The sequence below is a fragment of the Musa acuminata genome, chromosome BXJ3-6, assembly GCF_036884655.1.
Source record: "Musa acuminata AAA Group cultivar baxijiao chromosome BXJ3-6, Cavendish_Baxijiao_AAA, whole genome shotgun sequence".
Classification (NCBI taxonomy): Eukaryota; Viridiplantae; Streptophyta; class Magnoliopsida; order Zingiberales; family Musaceae; genus Musa; species Musa acuminata.
In genome coordinates this window covers 38726096-38748702 of record NC_088354.1, presented here as the reverse complement: position 1 = coordinate 38748702, position 22607 = coordinate 38726096, and the positions used below count along the sequence as shown (strand labels likewise).

Sequence of the window (22607 nt, the reverse complement as noted above, 5' to 3'; positions counted from 1 at the left end):
AATCCTTATTTTATATTCAATGAAACAGATTAACAGGTTTCCTCCTATTTTCTCCCCCAGAAGTAGGGATTGGAAGTTTAACCAAACTTCAAACTAGGCAATTGGAAGTTATAATTTCTATCAGTTAGGGCATGTCCCCACTAGGTCGTGGAGCAGAAGCAGGATGGATTTCTGTGGACTTTATTTGACTTATAAAGTGCAGACTTTCAAATTAAAGCATGCAGAGATAAGGATACATGGACGTTACCAAACCATAATACTTTTTTATGGCAAAACCATGAAGATAGATTGATCTGAACATAATCTAGATGTAGAAGATGTAGCGTAGAATATAACAAATAATGGCTTAGGCAGAACCTCTATCTTTCAGTCAATTTCAATGAGATTAGATCATCAGAGAAAAAAACAGGATAATTATGATGAACTGCATGGTTGTCTCACTTTCACCATTCGTTTGGTCTCTTTAACCATTTTCTTGTGTATCATCAAGACATAGATAAGACAAACAGACAAAATCTTGAAGCATAGAGACAACAAAACAAGTATACATGTTCGAAAAACTGTTGGCAAATAAGTCAACCTGAATTGCTGCATCTCTTCTGTTGTTTTGCCTCAGATCTAGAGAAGTACAACATAGAGATCGAAATAATAAAGTCATTTGTTATTTATTATATAGAAAGGCAATATCTCAGATAGTCAACCTGCTTCTGTCTAAGAAGAAATCTCCAAGGCCACACTCATATGCGTCAGAAAATTTAGCATTTGACAAGATGGAAGCATGACTCTCTGAATAGAATGATTTATTCTGCCTTACTGTCTCATACTCCCTTATACTGACGAAATCATCATCCAGCATGCCATTACTAACTGAAAAACATGATCAAATGGTGGGATTCAAGTTTGCGCAATGTTTTGCATCAAGAATGAAAGAGAAAGGAACACACAAGATTGGTGCAAATAGTCAACATAAATATGACTAGTTAGCATTATAGTACAACATAGTCGCATGGGCCCATGAAACAAAGGAACCAATGCCAGCTTCAACCACATGCTTACAGACCACCAATTGTTAGCATTCAAGAACAAAATCATGCCATATGATAATTACAAAATGGTATAATCCAAAAGATAATTGAACCTTGATATAGCAATAAGTACTGATTTTTACAGGGAAAGCCTCCTGACACAACCATGGCTGACAACAAGTAAAATGTTAATGCACAACTCAAGTTTTATTATCTCACGTAGTACTTTTTTTGTTCAAAGGGTTGTCTTCTTATTGGATCTTTCTAAGACAAGTATTCATAGATTTAATTTGTCTTAAGTTGGTTTGTTACTGTAAAACCAAATGATGAAAAAACCGAATACCTAATTCTAGGGTTTGTTTGGTATAATGTAAGTGATGGAAGTCAGAATCAGTTCCAGTATAGGAACTATAGTGGCTACAGAACAGAGAACAACTTACTGATTTTAGCCAGGTTACTTCAGGTCTTGGACTCACTTTAAATTTCATTGTGACCACCCAAACATTGGAAGTAATTGAACTCACTTCCAAAGTCACATAGTAAGTACTTCAATGAAACCCACAAAATAATAAATCCAATACTTAATAAATTAGACACAACCATTTCATAGTTCTCAATGTGTGAAGAAGATGCCAAAAAGAATTTACCAGAATGTGAAGCCGGAATCTTCAAGGACAAGCTTAAAGGAAGAACTTACATTCCCATAGTTCATTTCGACATTCTTGAAAATTTTCATTGCCACTACCAAAGCAATCAGATAGATCATCAAGCACATCTGAGTAGATACATGAGTCAATAAACTTCATACTTGTCCTATTCTCCTTTTCAAAAGTACCCTTTTGTTTGCAAGCTACTCCAGCAGAATGCCCATGTATTGGCTTCTCAGTATCACACATAGCTGCACTCTGCAAGTCATAAGAAAAAAATTGTAAATACCAAAGTAAATGCTGATGTAACTCTGAACAAATGATTTGGTCTTTTATTGGCAGTTAGCAGATGCTTGTATAATATAACTACTTTGATAATTAATTTAATTTTCCTAATTAATATAACAAAATGTGTCAGGCTTCAGAACACCCTCTCTGCAAATTTTAATGGATTCATGGTTCTTCAGCTACATTGTCAACGGAGTGAAACGTGATACAATAGGCCGCTTTTAGGAACAACTTAGACCTACTTGCATTAGGCAAATATTCATGTGTATTATATTGTTTCGACAAAGTTTCCAGCTACTAATCAAGAACCATGAGACCTTTCACATTTCTCTAGGTTTTCGACAGAGATTGTATGAATATAATTCACATTACATAAATAAAGGTAAAATCTTTCAACCCTACCTTACCATCGTCACCCACCTACAAAAAAGAAGCAGAAACTATACTTGTTCCAGCACAAATGAAACCATTAGAGTGATAAGTGAATGTGGTACCATATTCTGTACTAACTAGGTTCCAAAAACATATTCTACTCTCAGTCAAAATGAATCATTTAGCACTAAAACCGTAAAAGAAAGATACTTGAAAAACTGAAGATTAGTTTACCAAAAATACTTTGGAAAACGACATTACTATAAACAAGGCACTGTGTTCAGCATTAATTTATATGTGGCAGCACAGATCTCTCACTTGAAAATTAAACAGACACAAGAATGTATTATTATTTATGAGACAGTCAAGCAAATGACATTACTAAAGCTAGCGACAGAAACAAGTGCTGGAGATGATATACAAATGGGCAGCCTTCAATTATAAAATGTATAATAAAGATACAAAGAACCACAATATGACAGCAACAAGGAGCTTCAACAAGTTATATTATGCACAGGAGTTGGTAGACTGCTAAAAGCTCCATATTGATTGCCAATATTGAAAGAGAATTGACATCATAAACAGTTGAGGAAAGTTATTTTCATATCTATCTGTTCAAAATGAATGTATGCAGATAGAGATACATGGGGAAAATGATCTTCATAAATAAACACCGAGTGCCATGAAGATCCAGAAGATACCTTGACGTATAGATTACCATTTAAAATGCAAGAAATAAGAAGATAATAAATGAATAGTTAACATTAGATGGGAAAGGCTAAGAAACAAGTAGAATTATCACCAGTTCTATCCCAAGATCATAAGACATGGACCTAAGATTTGCCGAATTTTGTACTTGCTTTGACATCCTTAGAGGTGAAACGAAACTCCTGTAGAAGATTTTAATGTATATCATGAAGGTTAAGAATACAGTTATATATTATTTTTAATAGCAAAATATGCTCATAGAAATGCATAACCTTTCTCTATGTCTCTAAGCCAATGTGCCGCTCAAATAAGCAAGAGAACGTATCATGACCAACAAGCAAAAGATTTTAAATCAATAACCAGAATGTACTCTTGCTATCTTCTCAAACACTTAAAAAAGGTCATATATGAGAACAAGAATATGAGTACGAGAATTACCTTGATTAAAATCCTGAAAGTGTTAGTAGGATCACTAAAGAACTTGGATCAATACAACTAAAAGAAGCACAAAAAAGTTTCAAGGGATGTTTGCCATTGATAAAAAAAAAGGTATATGATGTATAATCAGGAAAGGTTTGTCAATGATGATATGGGTTCCCAAGGTACTTAAACAAGAGGCCATCTAGGATTCATATAAATAATGATAGCCCAGTTAGTCTTACATGGCATACAATTCCATGACGTAAATCCTATGTTATTAATCACCAACGAAAGAGCCATAAATGCTACTTTAGGGAGAAAGCACCACATGAACTTAGGCTTGGGCAATGATAAATATAATATTCAAGACACTATTTAACAAACATCCTGGCCGACCACTTTCCAACAAAGAAATAGGGTGCCATGGACAATGTCAGCAACATCTTGTGATTGTTTGTAATGCCTCAGAACTGCACATTATTTGCAGGGGATCCTACTTCCTAGTGATGTAATGAGTTGCCTTGAAGAGAACATCAGACATTTAAATGAGGGAGATCATGTGTCTAAATCTCACATGAAATATGAGCAACTATATGGATAGTATATTAGTTGTTATTCACCACCAAAGGGAACTTTATGGGCACAGTTTCAAGAATAAATCTCACATGATTTTCAGATTGGCCATGACATAAATACAAATCGATCATGAAAACAAGCTAATTAAAGTAGAATATAGTTGAAATCAAGTAATCAACAAATAAAATCAACTATATGGATGGTATATTAGTTTTTATTCACCACCAAAGATCACTTTAGGGGCACTGTTTTGAGAACAAGGTCCACATGGCTTTGATATTGGTAATTGGTCATGACATAAGTAGAAATCGATCATGAAAACAAACAAACTAAAAATAGAATATAATTGAATCAACAAATAAAATCAAGATCAAGGACCAAGTTAGACCAAGGACCAAGATTAAAATAAAAGAAGTTTCCCAACCAAGGGAGATAAATTTGAATGAGATATGAAGATATTTTGGTGACAACAAGATTAAATCCTAGTTTCCTAGGTGTTACAGAAATTCTGCAAAACTCAACCACAAATTTTATAAAGTCACCTTATTTGTGTTCTTGGTGAGTGAGCAGGAGTTTCCATCCCAACATTACCAAGACCTGACACATAAGAAGAAACAAACTTAACATCAAAAGGTTGTTGCACTAATTGACTAAAAGACAGCAAAAATACATAATCATGCTATAAAGACTAGTATTATTCGTTCCTTCAATATATATAGTGATGGACTTTAAAAGTTAAAATTATATTGTACCAAACAGCCACATTTACATATTAAGGGGTTTCTTCCATAAAAAATTCATGCATTCATCTAGAGACGAACCAGATAAATTGTGGAAATTTATAGCATAACAATGTTCTGCTAGTTATCTAACTTATTCAATTTAATTATCAATTATCCTTTAGCCTGCCTCAGCAGGCAGCAGTGGATACCAATTATTCCAAGTTTAACCTAAAACTATATTATCTTAGCATGTCCAAAACTATCCGGTTTAGATGTTTAAAGTGCACAAACAACCAATGGCAAGTGACAAATGAATTATCAGTAAAAGAACCTGTGGAGCCCAATGCAATTTGGCAACCATCATTCTGTCCTACACCAATTTGCCTGTTAAATTTCTCAAAGTAAAGACAACTCTGGTACCTCCCACTGAAAAGGCAACATGACTTTCAGGAACTACTCTTCCTCTGCAGTCAATTTTTTTGTTGTCATCATTGAGTAGATCAAGGACTGAGACCTCTGCAAAGAGTAGTTAAAATCAAAATACTATCACACATATTATTCCCTATAAAATACAAGAATTACTTAGGCTGTTTTAAATATATAAACCCTGGAGATGACTGAAACTATTATTTGAGCCACCGAGTTCCCAGGTGTGTTCCTGTTGACAAGATCATCCTCAAGTTTGCTTACCATCCTGGATATCCTCTTGTTTTTCCTCTGATTTCAAATGAGTAGAAATGGGACTAAATTTACAGGAAGATGCCGATGTCTTATAGCCTTCCACTTTGTTGCTAAGGCTTTGAGTTGCTGAAGCATTTTCAGTGATGGCTGCAGAACACCTGTTACAAAATTTTATTGGTCTTTCAAAGCAAGACAAGACATTATAAGAACGTGGCAAAGAAAAACCAAAGACTTTTCTACTTACTTATCTGGTAACAAAATCTCTTGTTGAAAACCTGGAAGAAAACCATCAAATCACTAAGTAATATACAATCCAGATTAATCTTGACTTCTGTTTACAGAAAAACTGATGTAAGGTAAATATAGATATATGACAAAGCTGAAACCTAATGACCTTCTTCCAATCTGTAGAATAATGACAAGCTATTTTCTTCAGATAAGCTCTGGGGAAGCTTTGTTGAACTGACAGTCACTTCTAAATGACCAATTTTCTGATGAGTAGAAACTGAAGTTCATGAGAAAACATGAAAACTGAAACCTACACATGGATACAACCTCAGGAGTTAAGGTTATTGACAATCGTGTTCATTTGTTAAAGAAGATTAGGGGTAATGCAATATGCCCCAAGCCACTTCCTGAGTCAATATCCTTTGCAAAGAATTTGTTGAGGCAATCAAATGAGAAACCAACAGTTACCTTCTCACTGAGCCAAACAATAATCCAGTAATGCACCAAGACACAACCAACTCTGGCAGAACAGAGCTGATATGCTTTTAAATAATTCAACTAACATGTCAGTAAGTTCCAAGTACGTCCGACCTAGAAAGAACCAGGACTTACACGATCAACTCTTGCATGTTGAGGAAAAGATTTATATTCAGACCCTTCCCTTTTCCAAGTCATCATTAATACCAATTGCAATTGGCATCAAAGGAAACCTTAAAATCTCAAACATGCAAACCACTAAATAGCACACTTCCATCTAGAGTTCCAAAGGAAGTGCATATGAACATTTTACATTCATCCTCAATCAAGGCAATTATAGAAGTCAACAACACTTAACCTCCATGTGTTTATATGATGAGCCAACATGTTATCTAATGTAAAATTAGATCTTTTTCTTACCACCAAGACTAGTTAGATTGCCTTCAAATAAGGTACCTCCAAATTAGATGGTATTAAAAAAGGCAATCTTATATGTCAATAGTAGAAAATATGGATGTTCATACATGGAGACTAAAAGAAGTAAGTTAATGATTATTCAACTATAAACGGCCAAACTAATTTTCAATATGGATGTTTAACTTATCATTTTTCCTTTACATGGTTATAACTAAAAGAACAAATCAATGGAGGAAAATAAAAATCAGCATAATAAGAGCAATAGTATAGAGTGTTGTTCAAAGCAATTAAAATTGTCTAACAAGATATACAGATGATAATGAGTATTCTACTTGTTGAAGGGATATTCTTCGATACTAAATTATATGTATCGGTTTTACAACAATAAAGAAGTTGTCATAGTGTCATCCAGTGAAGAGCTAGTAATAAAAGATCGAATTAGTATACAGAGCAAGGAATTAAATCTCAGATACTACTCCTATACAAGTTCCTGTCAAACCACTACAGCATGTAGGTATGCATACGGACATTGTTGAAAAAAACAAAAATATATGCATCCATGAAACTGGATGCTTGGTACCCGTGAGGGTTTGTTTCCAGGTTAACGGTTCAATGTCAATAGTGCACATGCCTCCCCTAATGCATCCTGTAATACATTACATACATATATGTATATGTATACTATATATAGAGGAAAAGTTTGTAGGGGATTCAAATCACTGAAGTATTGGCTCTCCCCAGATCTTGCATTGACAGTAGCCTCAGACACTAGATTCATCCTTTGGTGGTAAGTACCAATATAATAGAATGGTACAGTATTTCATACAAATGTAGTTGGATCAGTACAATACAATTGATAGACCATGGTTCTTTAATCCATGTTTATAGGTACATCCAACAAAGATGCAATGAATAATGAGATAAGAGGAATAAAAAATTCATACACAGTAGGAGTATACCTAAGATTGGTTTCAGATTGTCACCAACAAGCATATGGATCAACAAAGTTGTTGTTAGCAAGGACAAATGGAAATGAAAGTTTTCCATGAAGACACAATTACTGGGAATATTCTATAAGTGATTAGGCTTTTGATCATGCAATATAAAGCTAATTTGAGACCAGCTGCATTTTCCAGTCCACCAGACACTGACTTTTATAAGGTTTACAAAAAGTTAGTTCACAAAAGTTTCAAATATATACATGTTACTTTTTTATAATTTAGAATGCTAAATTTAAGGTTCAGAAAAAAAAAACGTTTCTGCAATCATAAAAGATGTTAAACTTACAAGAATTGTGACTTGAGTAACCTTGTTGAGCAACTGTTGCCAAGTTTAGAAAGCTTAGTATATCAAGTGATCGAGGTTCCTCAGGATAGTGTGCTCGCTTACTACTGTCATGAATATGATTATCCAGTCCAGTTGTTTGCTGTTGACGTTTCCTTTGTTCAAAGTAATGTTTTTGCCTTCAGTAAATGATTACACAAGTTCAAACATGATTAAAACTTTCTTGCAATTAGGAGCAAGGAGCATAATTATCAAGAACGTATGAAGCAGACCAAGTGCAGTTAAAGAAAATGATACAGGTTTGTGACTTACTTATTATGCATTGACTTCCTGGACTGATGATTTCACCATCCGACCATTGTATTACCACAGCAAGAACCAAATAAGCAAAAGATTAGAAAAAAACACAGATGCTCAGAGATGAAATTATTCTAAAATTTAACTAAGTAATCAATTTTAAACTATTTCAGATTTGACCTACTAAACCACGTGAAAAGTCTTGACCCACTTTAGGACAAAAATAAATATGAAAACACAAAAAAAATAAGAAAGGCGATGTGACATAAAGCACAGAATTAACATGAGAATGTAGAATATTTTTACAAGTTAAAAAGCTATCAAGTATGGAAGCAGCCTTAGATGACCAAAGCGTGAAAGTGCAGACAGTAGGCATTAATAAAAATATATGAACTTCTCCATTTTTTACATTTTCAGAGAATTTAATGTAGAATGTTAAACTAGCTATTGATAAACCATAGCTGAACCTACACTTAACATATCATAAAAATGATAGTTGGTCAAAGTGCTGTGATGATCTACTTACAGTATTCACCTTCCTCCGTGAGCCTCCCATCCACTGTAACATTTTGTTGATGCAATTTGCCCTAAAAAGAATACAATGAGAGACTAACTGCTTCCTAACAAAATTAAGTGATTTTTATAACAAGTATCTGAATTTTAAGTAAAATTTAAGAGAAATATTCCATAAAGGAGAAAGGTACAATCATTCAAGTTACTTAAAAGTCATTTGATTGCACATAAATAAGTAAAAGTAAAAAAACAATATAGAATATATTGGTAGTATCAAATGATTATTTAGTAGTATAGTGTTATCATGCAATTGTAAAACAATCCGAGAAATATTAAAATATCATTGGGAGTGTAATTAAATTAATATTTCCATGACATAACATGGAAAATTTTATGTGCATGCTTCTGTTCACTACAATCGCAGATCCGACTATGAACTGTGCCTTAACCTTGCAGGAAAGTACGATCACTTCTGAAACTGATTTACAGTTGGCGTTGTTCCACTAACACACCAAACTTAAAGAATAAATAACATGAAATCCAGATAAAATGAACCATAATTGATGATGTTAAACAGATCAGCCAATCAACATCTGATCCAGCCAATTTTGACTTTCAAATTGGCTAGCCCTGAGGCTGCCGATTTCTTGGGTCCTACCACCGAAAGCGTTAGCCGCCATCACAATCAAGAAAGGAGGAGGAGGTGGAGGGGGAGAGCAGAGGAGGAAAAAGAAGGGCCTAATAATAGGAATTACCGTTACTACCTGTCACCAATTTTCCTACAGGAATCAAGAAATGAAACGAACCGCAAGAAACCTAACAGAAAATAGCTATGCTACTAGAAATGATTGCTCCGAAGCTCATGGATCGTGAATTCAAACCAATTTAAATCTTCTTACAACCCTAATTTCTAACCCGCGAGATATTGAAATTCTTATCTCCAAATGACCAATTCAAAGGTACTGATGACCGACAGAAACCCTAACGTACATATCCTACCTTGAAAACCCTAATTCCTCATCAGTCACAAGGAAGTTAAAGAAACGATGAGAGAACCCAAGAAATCCAACGGAACAACCCCCCGTCCCACGTTTCATTCATGACCGTTTCTTGATGTACCATCAAGAAAGATGGAAGGAAAACCCAATGCCCATCTCGACCTCCAAAGGATCACAAAACCCCGAAAGTTCGAAAACACGCGGAACATGCTAAGAAGATGAATAACGACCAACGATCGTTTCTTGACATACCACCAAGAACGATCGGATGATCAAGAACGGATCGAGCTTCGGGTTCGTCAGAGAATCGCTATTCTTCCTCAAGCGAAGCAATCGCAAACAGGTCGGAGCTAGGCGATCGTCGTCGAGGGAGACAACGGCCCTCACCCAGTCCGACCGCCTTCTTTGAAAAAGGCGGTATCTCTTATTGTGTACCAAAATTGCATTAACAAAACCGAGTTCAGTGAGTTACCGGTCGGGTTTTATTGGATATCTCGATTTAACTGATCCACGTGAACCGGGTTCAGAGGGTTGATGTCTCATGTGGAAGGGGCAACGATTGGTCGGGTTTCATTGGATATATCGACTTACGTAATCCGTATAAACCGAATCGAAATCTCGATTCCCCTCCCAAGGTTTCAGCTCAGCCTTTCTTCATCTACAGAGGCAGAACTTTTAAGAGGTGGCTTTGTTGCCTTTATTCCTGTGCTCGTCTGTGTGTTCGCTGATGAGCGCCGATGGCGAGCAACTGGCTGAGACGCTTCAAATGGTATTAAATGGTGGGTGGCCTCATTCTGCCTGTCGCCCGCGTAGAAGTTACGTCTTTTGCGCGTCGGCATGACGACAGCTCTCATTGTTACATAAGCATAGCCCGGCATTTCGACGAACGCATGCTGTGCTTGATGATCACATCACCTCGCAAAGCCGCCGAGGCTGACCAGAGGAGTGGTTTCGACCTTTTCCAAAGTTAAGAGCAAGTGGAAGTTAATTCTATTCCGCCACTCTTACGTCTTCTGCGCCTCAAATCATCACCGAATCGGTCATCGATTTAGTCTAAGTTATGATTCTCTGGTCGTTGGTCAAATCGGTAGAACATGAAAATTCTCGAACAATATCACTAGTACTGTAGAATATAATTCTGTCTTGTAATTAGGCAACATGAAGTGCATGATGGGCAACCAAGAAGCAGAGGAAGGGAGGTGAAGCTTCTTGGGGAACAATAAACTAAGCCCGTGGACTTTGAAGATTACGACAGGCGTCAAACCGTGAGAATCTTCTATGGAAGAGCTTGGTTAGCAGAACGAAAAGACCAGTTCTTGCATGTCATGTTCGTTGAAAGCTTCAACCACAGTTTCTATTTGGGAAGAAGAATCAGTAACTAGGTTTCGAATTATGCGTTCAATGAAAAGACAAAGAAAACTATGCTTTAAATATGAAGAACTTCAGGTGTGGATTTATGTCGAGACAGCAAAACAAATCTAGCATAGATTTGTATAGTGAAAAAGGAAAGCTTGGCCAAAAAGAATGCGTCTGCTATCTAAATCCTATAGCTTTCATGATGGATCACGCTTATAAGCTTCCTTGCCTCGGCGAGAAGATGGCATCCATGCTACTGCCGCTGCTCGCAGAATTGAACATGGCGTCCGCGAGTTCTGCCACGGAACCGTCTATGTCTCTACCACCCTGCTGCTGTCCTACTTGTCTGCTGGTGCTGCCACCAGCTCCACTCCGTGGAATTAGGAGGGTTCCTGTGTTCCTCGGATTGCCCTCGAGCCAGTTGCGCAGCTGAATCGAAGCAGACTGCGGTGACGCTCCCTGCTGGTGGCCGCCGCCGCCGCCATCGTCGTTGTCGTTGTCGTTCATGTTGTTGCCGATGGCGCTGGGTACGAGGGTGGGGATCAGGATGGGAGTCGGAGAGGTCTGGCATGTGTGAGTGCCACAGTAGATGACCTCGAACGTGTTTGGATCGTCGTCGAGCCTCTGCACTTTCTTCTTTGCCTCGCAGCCGTAGTAACTCCTGTGAGTGCAACGGTAGTAACTCCTGCCATGAATGCAAGGAGATGAAGCTAATCACGATACTGTAGATTGCAGATAAGCTGCAAGGGGATCGAAAGCGAAAGCTTGCCTGGGAAACCTGGAATTGAGTATGTCTTTTTGTCCGTACTTCCTCCAGGTGTAGCCGTCGTCAGGAGGCATCTCCATGTTCCCCGTCCGAAGCGCCGGCACCCTCCTCGTCACCGTGCCGTCGTCCATCCTGGCAATTCGAGTGGTAACGATTAGTTCTCCAATAGCTGACCTCGATTACTGTTGATGTGTCTGCAGAGGTTCTCATGTATCACGTCTTGGTCAACCTTGCGTGAGAACATGGTTGAGGTTGGTAAACATGCATGAACTCAAGTGCGAGGAAATCGACTCCTTGACCTTTCCAAGATTGAATTAGCAATAATGGGAACGAATCTAATTTTCAAGGTTTGAATTCCACCTCGTCCTCGGAGATCTGTGCGGCAAAGACCCGTCGGCTCTCCGCCCGGACAACGGTCTCTCCGCACCCGATCGAGGCTCACCGCCGCCGCCGACGAATGACTCCACGCCCGTATTCGGTGTGCCGGGATAGCTCGAGGGCCCCATGGGAGCGGCCGAGTTGATTTCCAGCCCCCACGCCCCCACCACCGGTGTTCTCAGACCATTGGCCACCTGCATGTAACCCGTGCCGCGCGAGCTTCCTTCTCCGGCGCCGGGGTCCAGCCGGGAACCCGGGGCCTCCCCTAAGAGCATTTGGGAGGGGTAGGAAGACAGATTTCCGGCGTGCAACCGGCGGATGGCCTCGTTGAAGGCGCCGACGATCTCCTCGCAGGAGCCCAAGAGGTAGTGGGGATCGGTCGGGACGTTGGACAGGCGGAGGCTGGTCTCCAGTTCTCTGGCGAGCCTGCATGCGTCAAAGACTTGAGACAGGATGTCGTCCATGGCTTTGGGTCCGAGTCAGTGAGACATAACACGGATGAAGCGTAAGAAGGGGAAGATGGGGGAGCTGTAGAACTCATTTGCATGGAAATACAGATAGAAACAGGGCATTAAAAAGATCGAGCGACTCATATTCTAGACGCTAAGGAGCAGGGAAAGTGTATTGAATGGGCTGGGAAGGGAAGAGAAGACTTGGTCGCAGTCGTGGGGCACGTTCTTGGGTCTTTGTGATGACCTTTTTCGTCCACAAGCCTGCTTGAACTCATGTTTGCCGCTGACCGCGCGGAGTATTCTATAGAGTCGGTCTTCCGCATGCACGATCATCACATACCCAAGCTATAGAACAGCAATATCAATACAGATTACGTCCAAGATTTAATTCGAGCTCCAGAAAGGACGTTTGGTCTATTGATACAGAAGTCTAACGCACAGTTCCCAGGACAAAGGAACTCTCCGGCGATATTTTGACCGACTGACGAGGGAAGAACGCTGGAAGATGAGGCTGAAGACCTACGCAGGCGTCTACTGCGAGGGAAACGGCTAGGAACAGAAGTTCCGACAATCGCGGGAAATTTCTACGCAATTATGCAGCCAAACCCACCTGGTGTAAATTGGAGGATTGTCCTCTAATTTCGCCTGTCTCCATAGTCGCATCTCAAACATCCTCTGATGTCCTTTTCACTTGCATTTTAATTCATGAAGAATTGTAGTTCAGATTATGTCTGACTGAATCTAATATGAAACTTTGATGGGTCGAATTGAAGTTTGATTTGCATTAGCCAAACATGTCATAGGTCATCAGCCCAACTTCGTTCAGATCTACGTGCGCAAGAAGCCTTCGGGGACAGCGCGAGCATCACCTGGAACTCGACGCCGTCCTTGGAGGTACCAAGACACGGAGCCCGACCTCTAGGCTGTCGTCAAGGAGGCCCTCCGCTACAGAAGGCCGTAGTCACGACGCCAAGCTCGCCGGCTACGATGTCCCCGCCGAGAGCAAGATCCTGGTCAACGCCTGGTGGCTCGCCAACAACCCCACCCTGTGGAGGAAGCCCGAGATGTCCCGCCCGGGCGCAGCGCATCCTGGAGGAGGAGGCCGAGGTGGAGCCCAGCGGAAACGACTTCCGGTACCTGTCCTTGGGCCCGCCGACCGCTGGAGCTGCCCTGGGATCGTCCTCGCGCTACCCATCATCGGTATCGTCCTCGGCCGGCTGGTGCAGAACTTCGAGCTGCTGCGACCGCGGGGGCGGGACAAGATCGACACCGCCGAGAAGGCTGGCCAGTTCAGCCTCCATATTATGATGCACTCCACCGTAGTGTGCAAGCCCAGGGTGTGGACTGATTGCATTTGCTCTAGGAGTGGGAAAAGCCGAGAAGACGAGAAGGGAAGAAGGGTATGAAAGGAATTTCATAAATCACAATATATATATATATATATCGTGTATCTCGACCGCAAGGTGGGTACGTGTCGGCAAAACAGACGCTGTAGTGGTGGGCCGACGCTGTTGGACTGCAGCCCATTAAGAGACTGCGTTGTTGAACCCCCAAGCGACGTTTCCCTGAGACGAGAACGCGTTTCCCACGATCCTCTATTTGCGAGCTATTCATTCAACTGGTTTGTGATTAAGAAAACTTAGTTCGATCCATCGACTGAAAGATTTGTAGTGGTATAAACCCACGGGAACCGAAGGGGGAAATTGTTGGCCGGAGATGCGTCCTCGTCTTCGTCCCGATCCGTTCCACTTAGGGCTTTTGCTAGGGCTGCTTCTCTGCCACCACGCCGGGGCTTCGATCCACGAATACTACAATGGCGCCTTCATCCCGCGCTCCAACTCCTTCTTCTTCCACGGCGGCAGTGAGGGCCTCTACGCCTCCGCCGAGGTCAACATCACCGCCCCAGCCTCCGATGGCAATTCCTTCATCCAGTGAGCCCCCCTCTCTCTTCCTCTCCTCCGATCTCTCACGACATATCTTTGATCTGATCTGAGCGTGCTACGATGCGGTTTGCTCTATTCTCGCCTTAATTTTGCTTTTATCTTGCTTGATTTGGTTAATTTGTATTCAAGAATTCCGTTCTTTTGGTTGAATTAATTGTTCAAATACAGGGCTTTGATGGGTGCTTAAAGAATAGCATTTTGATGTTTTGGAGGGATGAGCGGAGAATGCGCAATGCGGTTATTGGTGTGATTCAACTATAAGATTTTAGCATCATACATGCATATAGGGTTTTAGTTGATCGATCATCCTCATGGCACCGATTGTTGCTGACTGACTAGGATAAATGCATTTGGTAGCCGATTTATCATTCTGTGTCGCTCAGGTAAAAAGCCAGAGTGCCAAACCGATGCAACCATCGTCACTATAAAGTACTATTGGGACTCTTACAAAAATGTATATATGATACCTTCTGACTCTTAACTCTCTACAGAAGACTGGTTTTCTGTCAGTTTAGTTGAATTTCTTTTGAAATCAGGACACATTATGGTTTGGGTCAATTAGAGGGCTAGCTTTGGTATGATTGTAAGTTTGCCTTTGTGTAACTTGGGTGACCAAGGTTTGAGTCAGAGGGAATGTCTTTCTACTTGCACGTGTATAGCTACCTGCATGGACCCTCTGGAGATTTATATTGGTGGAAGACTCATGCACTCTTTTTATTATGTGGCAATCAAGTTTTCTAATTTGGAGTATACATATCATTCAGAAATATAGTCTAGATCTATAGTATTTCTACTATCTTGTGTTTATTTTTATTTGTTTTCTCATATTTGCTTAAATAGCTACACCAAACAAAAGAAAAACGAAGTTCACAGAATAGTTGTTTTTCTTTTCCAATTTTTGTTGACTTTTGAAGAAACTTATATTGTTCTACAAGCTGCTATTATCAACTTCTTTCTTCCTTGTATCTGAAAAGTTGGAAACCTTGTCTGCATCTTGTTGTTTCTCCATGTACTCAAATGTTCTTGAAGCACACAATGGAAGCACTAAAACAGTCGCATAATGACTGGGTTATAATAAAAGTTTATATGATGATTCTATTACTTGCTTCATCAGGCTTGTTAATACAATATTTTGCCCTTCAATCCTGTATCAGCATTTTGGTGTTTGATTGAGAATATTCAATTTTTATAATATTTAAAATTTTAAATAACCTATAGTATTCTAACTGTGATTTATACATTACAAAAGAAGTTTGTACATGCCAGGAAGTAGAACTGTCATCAGTTAAAAGAACTTGATTGTAAGTAGGTACATCAGGTCTTTGCATTAGATATATATGAGATGTAGTTCTAATTTATATGAGTTTTTTCCCAAAATGCAGCCCATTATAATAGTTGGTATAAATTTGTCCTCAGGTTTGAATCTGTCACATTCAGACGGACAAAAGAGTCAGCATCCATGCATAGTGATATGCAACAAAAGACCGGATTGGTAGAAGCTATAGTAGTTGAAATCCAAGACAGGGACAAGATTGGTGGTAGATACTTAAACACTGATGCTATATGCTGCACGCGTGAGCTTCACGATCGGAATCTCTGTAAGGTAGGGGAAGTAATAATTCGTCCAAGTCAGGACAACTCAGATTGGCCAAAACGCATTCAGACATTTTTTGATGGTAGCAGTGAAGAGACCACCATGGTAACTCAAGCTATTCCTATCAGAAAAACTGGCATGTACTACCTTTATTTTATGTTTTGTGACCCGCAACTAAAGGGCACTATCATAAAAGGTAGAACAGTTTGGAGAAATCCACATGGCTATCTTCCTGGCAAAATGGCACCCTTAATGACATTCTATGGATTCATGTCATTGGCATATCTTTTACTTGGTCTCTGCTGGTTTCTACAATTTGTGCGATACTGGAAGCATACTTTGCAGCTTCACTATCACATCACAGCTGTAATTGCCCTAGGCATGTGTGAAATGGCTTTTTGGTATTTTGAGTATGGAAATTTTAATTCTACTGGATCTAGACCTATGGGCATAACCATTTGGGCAGTCACTTTCACTGCTGTTAAAAAGACTGTTTCTCGCCTTCTGCTTTTGGTAGTTTCAATGGGATATGGCGTTGTCCGGCCAACATTGGGTGGGATAACTTCAAGAGTTGCTTTTCTTGGGTTCGTATATTTCGTTGCCTCAGAAGCACTTGAGCTTGTTGAGCATTTGGGAAACATCAACGACTTTTCTGGAAAAGCAAGGCTGTTCCTGGTGCTGCCTGTTGCTCTTTTGGATGCAACCTTCATCGTCTGGATATTTTCATCATTGTCAAAAACTCTAGAAAAACTTCAGGTAAAGTTTTGCACAATTATCGCATCGTACTTAAAAATTTAGTCAAATTACTGTGATCCTTGGCATATGTTGCTTTTTTTTTTGGGTGACCTAGTAATGTTAAGCTCTAGATCTAATGATTTTTATCATGGTAATAAATCAGTTACCATACAACATATGCAAGAGTGATGTAATGATTGAGACAAGGTTTGTCATACCAAGATGTGCCGCTTGGTATGGGCGGTACATACCGGTCTAACAGGGGATCGGTATGAGTGGTACATCAGTACGTCCCATCATATCATGTGTCGGTACGCTCGATATGCTTGATACATACCGTACCGATAGTTGGTCGGTACATCGCTATAGACCAGTAAGGAAAACCATAATGAGAAGTATTGCCAACTTCTTATAGATCTAATAGTATTCATCACTTTAGAAATTTGGCATCAAACATGTGCTATATATGCAAGAGCTGATGCAATGACCATAAAGTATCATCATTTTGTGGCATGTGGGTATGTGCTGATATCTCTTTGGCATGAGATGATTCAGTATTTGTTGGTCAACATGCCCCTATTGCTGGTTGTCTTGGTACCTCTGACTTGCATCAGTATGGCATGTCTGTAATCTTTTGGCACCATGCATAATGACCCTAAGCTGGCCAATACTTTTCACCTCTTTATATTTGAATCTCTGTTGACATCTGTCTGACTATTATGCTGGTCTTCTATCTAATTAATTAATTAATTATCTGTCGGTGTTTGGAACACTTGTTGCTTGTTCATTCTGGATATCTAGCTAGTAGCTATTATATTAAGCTAAAGATATAAGAATTTTAGAGAAATCATGTTCACATAATATTGAGAAATTAGTTCCTTTGGTATTTTATGTTGAATACTCTCAGCATTCATCTATGTAGTTAAAACTTGTTTGGTAGCTTGCACCAGGAATGGATTGCATTGTCTTTGGTATTGCACGACTTATTTGACAGCAGACTGGGGGTCCAAATTCATGCATTATATGATGCAGCCTGGACCAAAAGCCTGCAAAAAGTCATGTGGTCACTGACTCTGCATGACAAAACGTCAAGCCTATGTTGCTTCAAATGGCGCACCCTGAAACCTGTGCCTCTCTGGCCTCTCTCTATTATGTCAACCTCTTCTTTCCTTCAAAACCCCTTGGCTATGCCTAGCCTTCTCTTCCTTCCACTCTTCATTTACCTTCATCTTCTTTGCCTCCAGCAGCCTCTACCTTAATAGATTTATTATCTTCTGTGGGCTTGTTTCTCATCCTTTCTGTGGTTGGCTTGCTTCATTGGTTGCTGTCCCTGGGCTTCTCTTCCTCGGTCTGTTTACTTGAGAACCTCGACTTTACTTCTTCGCTATGAGCCTTTGTTATATTTGTGGCATTATAATGCTTGTATCCTAATATTGCAGATTTAGATGGGGTAGTCTGATATTGCAGAATAATATGTTTTCTACATAAATATTATTATTTTATATTGTTATTGGTGGATTAATGTTAAAAAATATTGTTTATGTTTATAGTTATTTATTAGTATTCTTTATTCTGGTCATTCTATTATTCTTTATGTTAAATCAGTAGGCAAAATGTGAAATGGCAAGGTCAACCACACCATATCAAATAGAGGTTGACCACAACACATTCTACCAAATGCTTATATTTTTGCATACATTTGCAGTGTAAATCCCAATGGTTGCTACTGAACACCAAAAGAACAGAGAGATCAATTCATCCTGCATTCTGTGAAGCACACATTATATGATGCATGCATTTACAAAATGCACTTTCATCAAGTTATATAACCTACCAAATGGCTTCTCAGATAATCACAATTGAGAAAGCTGCTAATTTTACTTCTTGATTCTTTTATGATTCTAGTCCATGTTTATCCCCCACAAATGAGTTTACTTTCTATGTTCATTTTTTGCTTCAGATAAGGAAAAGCACAGCAAAACTGGAGCTGTATCGCAAGTTTACCAATTCTCTTGCTGTTTCTGTGCTTCTCTCAGTTGCCTGGATTGGCTATGAGGTATGGTTCTGCTAGTACATGACAAATCAACGGTACCTAATTCTAAACAGAGAAAAGTTTTCTTATATACAATCAAATTATTGAAGGGAGCAGTGTTAGGTGATAGCCTGTTTCTAAGATGAACTAATCTTGAATTTCCTTTCCTATTCCATTTAAGGTGATCCTCTTGTATGGGGATTTTCTTGTAGCAGAGATATATGGTGGCAAAGATCCCTAAGACCAACCTAATCACTTGGGAATGATGGTTGTCACAAAACTAGAAATGCTAGTGTGAGATGACTTAATTTAGTAAAGAATTATTCTGGGTAATTTAACAAAATCAGATGAATGCACTACTATTCCATTGCTTTTGTTCCCACTAGTTGACTTTGGCACATCTATGCAAATTGCTTCTTGAAATTGGAGATCTTTTCACATATTTGTACTTGAGTGTGAGTCTGATCAACTCAGGAATAAACAAATACAGGAAGTGATCCACTGTAAAACAAAATCAAGCCTCTGAATTCAGATAAATCCTATACACTGAACGAAAGAACCAAGTGTTTGAAGTATAACTTGTTTAATTTTTTTATATTTTGAAGTTCTTAATATGGAAAGTATATTTGCATTTTGCAAGCAATTGGCCAATTGCCTCTGCAAGTTGTTGCATGTGTTTTTTTTAGGTGGTGATGATGCATTGTTCACTACCTCTAACTTAACAAAAGCAACTCATCCAATTTAAATTTTTCTAATGACCTTGAAATGTGATTATATGTGACTGCAGTTGTACTTCAATGCAACTGATCCATTAAGTGAACTTTGGCAAAGGTCTTGGATTGTCTCCGCATTCTGGAATGTCCTCTCTTATGTACTCCTCGGTATTATCTGCATCTTATGGGCTCCATCTCATAACCCAACTAGGTAATATCTTGATCATTCTGTGTGTTTCTTTGTTGCATCAGGTTCTTTAATAGATTGTATTCATGGTTGAAATTCTTGTGACTGTCTGGCATGAATTGTAAATATATCGAATAGGTTGATGTTCGTAAAAAATGGTAGCATTTTTTTATCCTTTTGAATTCCTTTTCCATACTGGTAGAAATATGAAACTTCTGTTATTAATTTACAATCAGAAGATGTTTTGCTGTATGGATGGTTGTTCATGACTTCATTCTGAATTAGTCTTTTAGCATGCTGTTGCTTATTTTTGTAGCTTTCAAGTTTTTGATTAGTAGCTCTATATCAGATTAGTATATCACAAGTGTACTTGTACTTATCGATGAGTCAAATCCATTATTTATTTTAATTTGTATTTTTCTTTCTTTGTGTTGCATAAAGGTCACATGTTATTAAGCTTAAGCCTATATGAAACAATTCGGAGTTTGACTTGTTTTGGTGCCAGCTTCTGATAAACTGGTAAAGAAGGTGTTTCTTGAGTGTCTTTTTATAAAGTGATATACTATGATAGACTAAACTTAATATTGGTTCCATTACTGCCATCAAATATTTAACAAGGTGTGGGTTATTACTTATCCATGTCTCCTTGTAACATGTATATAGATAGAAATTTGTGCTAGTGGATTTAATATAAGTGACCTATCTGTAATCAACATTCAGTCAAAATTCTTTGTTCCTATCTGCTAGCCTTAATATGGTCATTGGCTTTTGCATGTATGCCACAACTTTCACATGGACTTAATTATCATGGTTGAATGAAATTTTTTCTGTTCTAAATCAATGCTGTTTTTGTCTGTTCAATTCATTGTGATATATAAAATGAACAGATAATTTGTTCATCCTACATGGTTATACTGTTGGATTGCTTTCAGATATGCATACTCAGAGGACACAAATGATGACTTTGATGATGAGGGAATTCCCCTTACCGGATGTGGTGTCAGAGGAATTGGTGACAATTTGAGCAAACTAGAGAGAAAGGAAAGGAAGAACATGGATCATGTATTTGGGATGGGAGATGACCTTGAGGAGGATAAACGAGAGTAGTAGATGCCTTCCCCTGCATGGGGTTTTGATCTTTATTTCTCTGTCCTGGTATGTCATATATTCACTTTTCAATTTTCACGTTTTATAAAAAATGTTCTGTTTACTCGCAAGCATGTTATGGCTATCGTTCAGAATCATGTGTTGCTGGTTGGTTGGCAAACGATTAATGTTATCATGATTTTTTACCTATGTAGTCCACATAAATTTTAGGAATGGAATCAATGTAACCTGACTAATATGCGAGGGTGCTTTATCAAAGCAATTTGATGAAATTTAATAAATCTTATTACCTGTCGGCCTATCTGGTAGTTATACAATTTTGCTTGATAGACAATTTGACCTTTTGGTTCCCTGCTTACAAGGTCTTTACTGTTTTGCTCAAGGTTTTGAAAACTAATATCAGGTAACGGATCATATAATTCGATTTTTTTTTTTTTAAGAAAAGACTGGTTCTTTCCATGTGGTCACTCACATTCCTGAAATTATGGTTTTTTTATTATAAATGTGAAATATCCATATTCTACAAGTGCTAAGGAATTAAAAAGTATGTTCCTCTGCACAATATACGCAGCCTTCTCCGTGAGTAAGGAGGTTGTTTTCACTAGAAAATAATTAGATCATCGAAGCTGTATATGTTTTCTTTAATGTCAGTGATTCTCAATAACAGTTTCTGTGTGCAGATACCTAGATCATTGCATTATCACTGGATATGCATTTTTAACAAAGAATGGTAAAGAAATTCCCTTCCCTATGCTGCATTCAAAAAGCTGAGTGCTTTTCTTATGCCATTGTTGTCCATGTTGGACTCCAAATACGCGTGCAAGCTTCACCTGTCATATACACAGCAGTTTGATCACTTCTAAGACAGTGACCTGGGTTTTCAGGTCGTCAGATCGTTGCATGACGCTTTAAAATCCCTTGCATGAAGCATTCTTTTAATCGCATCAGGATATTTGGCTGTTATCATACTTATGTGGTGGCCTACCTTTTAGCTTGCTCCCTCTCTGCTTGGAGGCCAAGTGTAACTTCTCATATAGATGGTTATATACTGCATGATCGAAACTCAAAACAGTCACATGAAATGGTCTTTACTCTGATGTATGGTTATATTTTGGCAGGTAAATGCTGTTCTGTACTCTCTGAGCACTCGATGTGGAGCCTACACTATAAACTCCTTCAAGAGGGATAGTTGATGATGATGCTCAATGTTCATATTTCCTTGTAACTTCTCGGTTTTCGGCTTTGTAACCCATGTGGAATAATATGATACACTGAAAAAAGTTTCAAGAACTGGTTAAGTAGAATTTGTTGCATTTATACTTAAATACCAGTATCATGCTAAACTATTTTATTTGTGTAACAGCCAGCTCTATATCATAGTGCATGCCAATTCAATTTCTTTTATGTAGTTTGTGGAAGCTTAATACTTCTCTAATCCGGCTCCTATCAGGATTCTCAAGGTTAAGCCAGGATTTCTGAAGTGGCATTCTTTCTGTAAGCTTTGTATTTATTTCCAAATTTAAGCAAAAATTATTGGATACCCAGTTTTTATCCTTTCAGCCATGGCTAATTGTTAGAAATTTTGTTTTTGATGTCTCCTTTTGCTTAATATGTTGTTAAATTAAAATATAGTAACAGTAGGTCGTAAGGGTGGTGGTGTTGAAATCAAGCCATGTTCAAAGAGAAACTTG

At 38.6% G+C, this 22607-nt stretch overlaps 4 protein-coding genes across 4 annotated transcripts; 2 read left to right on the top strand and 2 right to left on the bottom strand.

Moving 5' to 3' along the window:
- Positions 1 to 685: 685 nt before the first annotated feature.
- Positions 686 to 10105, bottom strand: LOC135641143 (uncharacterized). The gene is made up of 11 exons (XM_065156235.1): positions 9906 to 10105; positions 8669 to 8729; positions 8158 to 8180; positions 7849 to 8024; positions 5684 to 5714; positions 5449 to 5597; positions 5179 to 5274; positions 4579 to 4633; positions 3135 to 3222; positions 1723 to 1930; positions 686 to 867 (listed from the first exon to the last, which is right to left on the bottom strand). The coding sequence occupies exons 2-11, from the start codon at positions 8708 to 8710 to the stop codon at positions 689 to 691; spliced, it is 1047 nt and encodes a 348-aa protein (XP_065012307.1). The 5' UTR covers positions 8711 to 8729; positions 9906 to 10105; the 3' UTR covers positions 686 to 688.
- A 950-nt stretch (positions 10106 to 11055) lies between these two features.
- Positions 11056 to 12682, bottom strand: LOC135640324 (WRKY transcription factor 55-like). Its single transcript, XM_065154643.1, has 2 exons — positions 12136 to 12682; positions 11056 to 11907 (listed from the first exon to the last, which is right to left on the bottom strand). The coding sequence occupies exons 1-2, from the start codon at positions 12615 to 12617 to the stop codon at positions 11724 to 11726; spliced, it is 666 nt and encodes a 221-aa protein (XP_065010715.1). The 5' UTR covers positions 12618 to 12682; the 3' UTR covers positions 11056 to 11723.
- A 517-nt stretch (positions 12683 to 13199) lies between these two features.
- LOC135641468 (trans-cinnamate 4-monooxygenase-like) lies at positions 13200 to 14011 on the top strand. The gene is made up of 2 exons (XM_065156830.1): positions 13200 to 13220; positions 13409 to 14011. The coding sequence occupies exons 1-2, from the start codon at positions 13200 to 13202 to the stop codon at positions 14009 to 14011; spliced, it is 624 nt and encodes a 207-aa protein (XP_065012902.1).
- A 145-nt stretch (positions 14012 to 14156) lies between these two features.
- On the top strand, positions 14157 to 22320 carry LOC103989669 (uncharacterized). Its single transcript, XM_009408591.2, has 6 exons — positions 14157 to 14536; positions 15965 to 16898; positions 18838 to 18933; positions 19697 to 19833; positions 20742 to 20964; positions 22035 to 22320. The coding sequence occupies exons 1-5, from the start codon at positions 14322 to 14324 to the stop codon at positions 20914 to 20916; spliced, it is 1557 nt and encodes a 518-aa protein (XP_009406866.1). The 5' UTR covers positions 14157 to 14321; the 3' UTR covers positions 20917 to 20964; positions 22035 to 22320.
- The last annotated feature ends 287 nt before the right edge of the window (positions 22321 to 22607 follow it).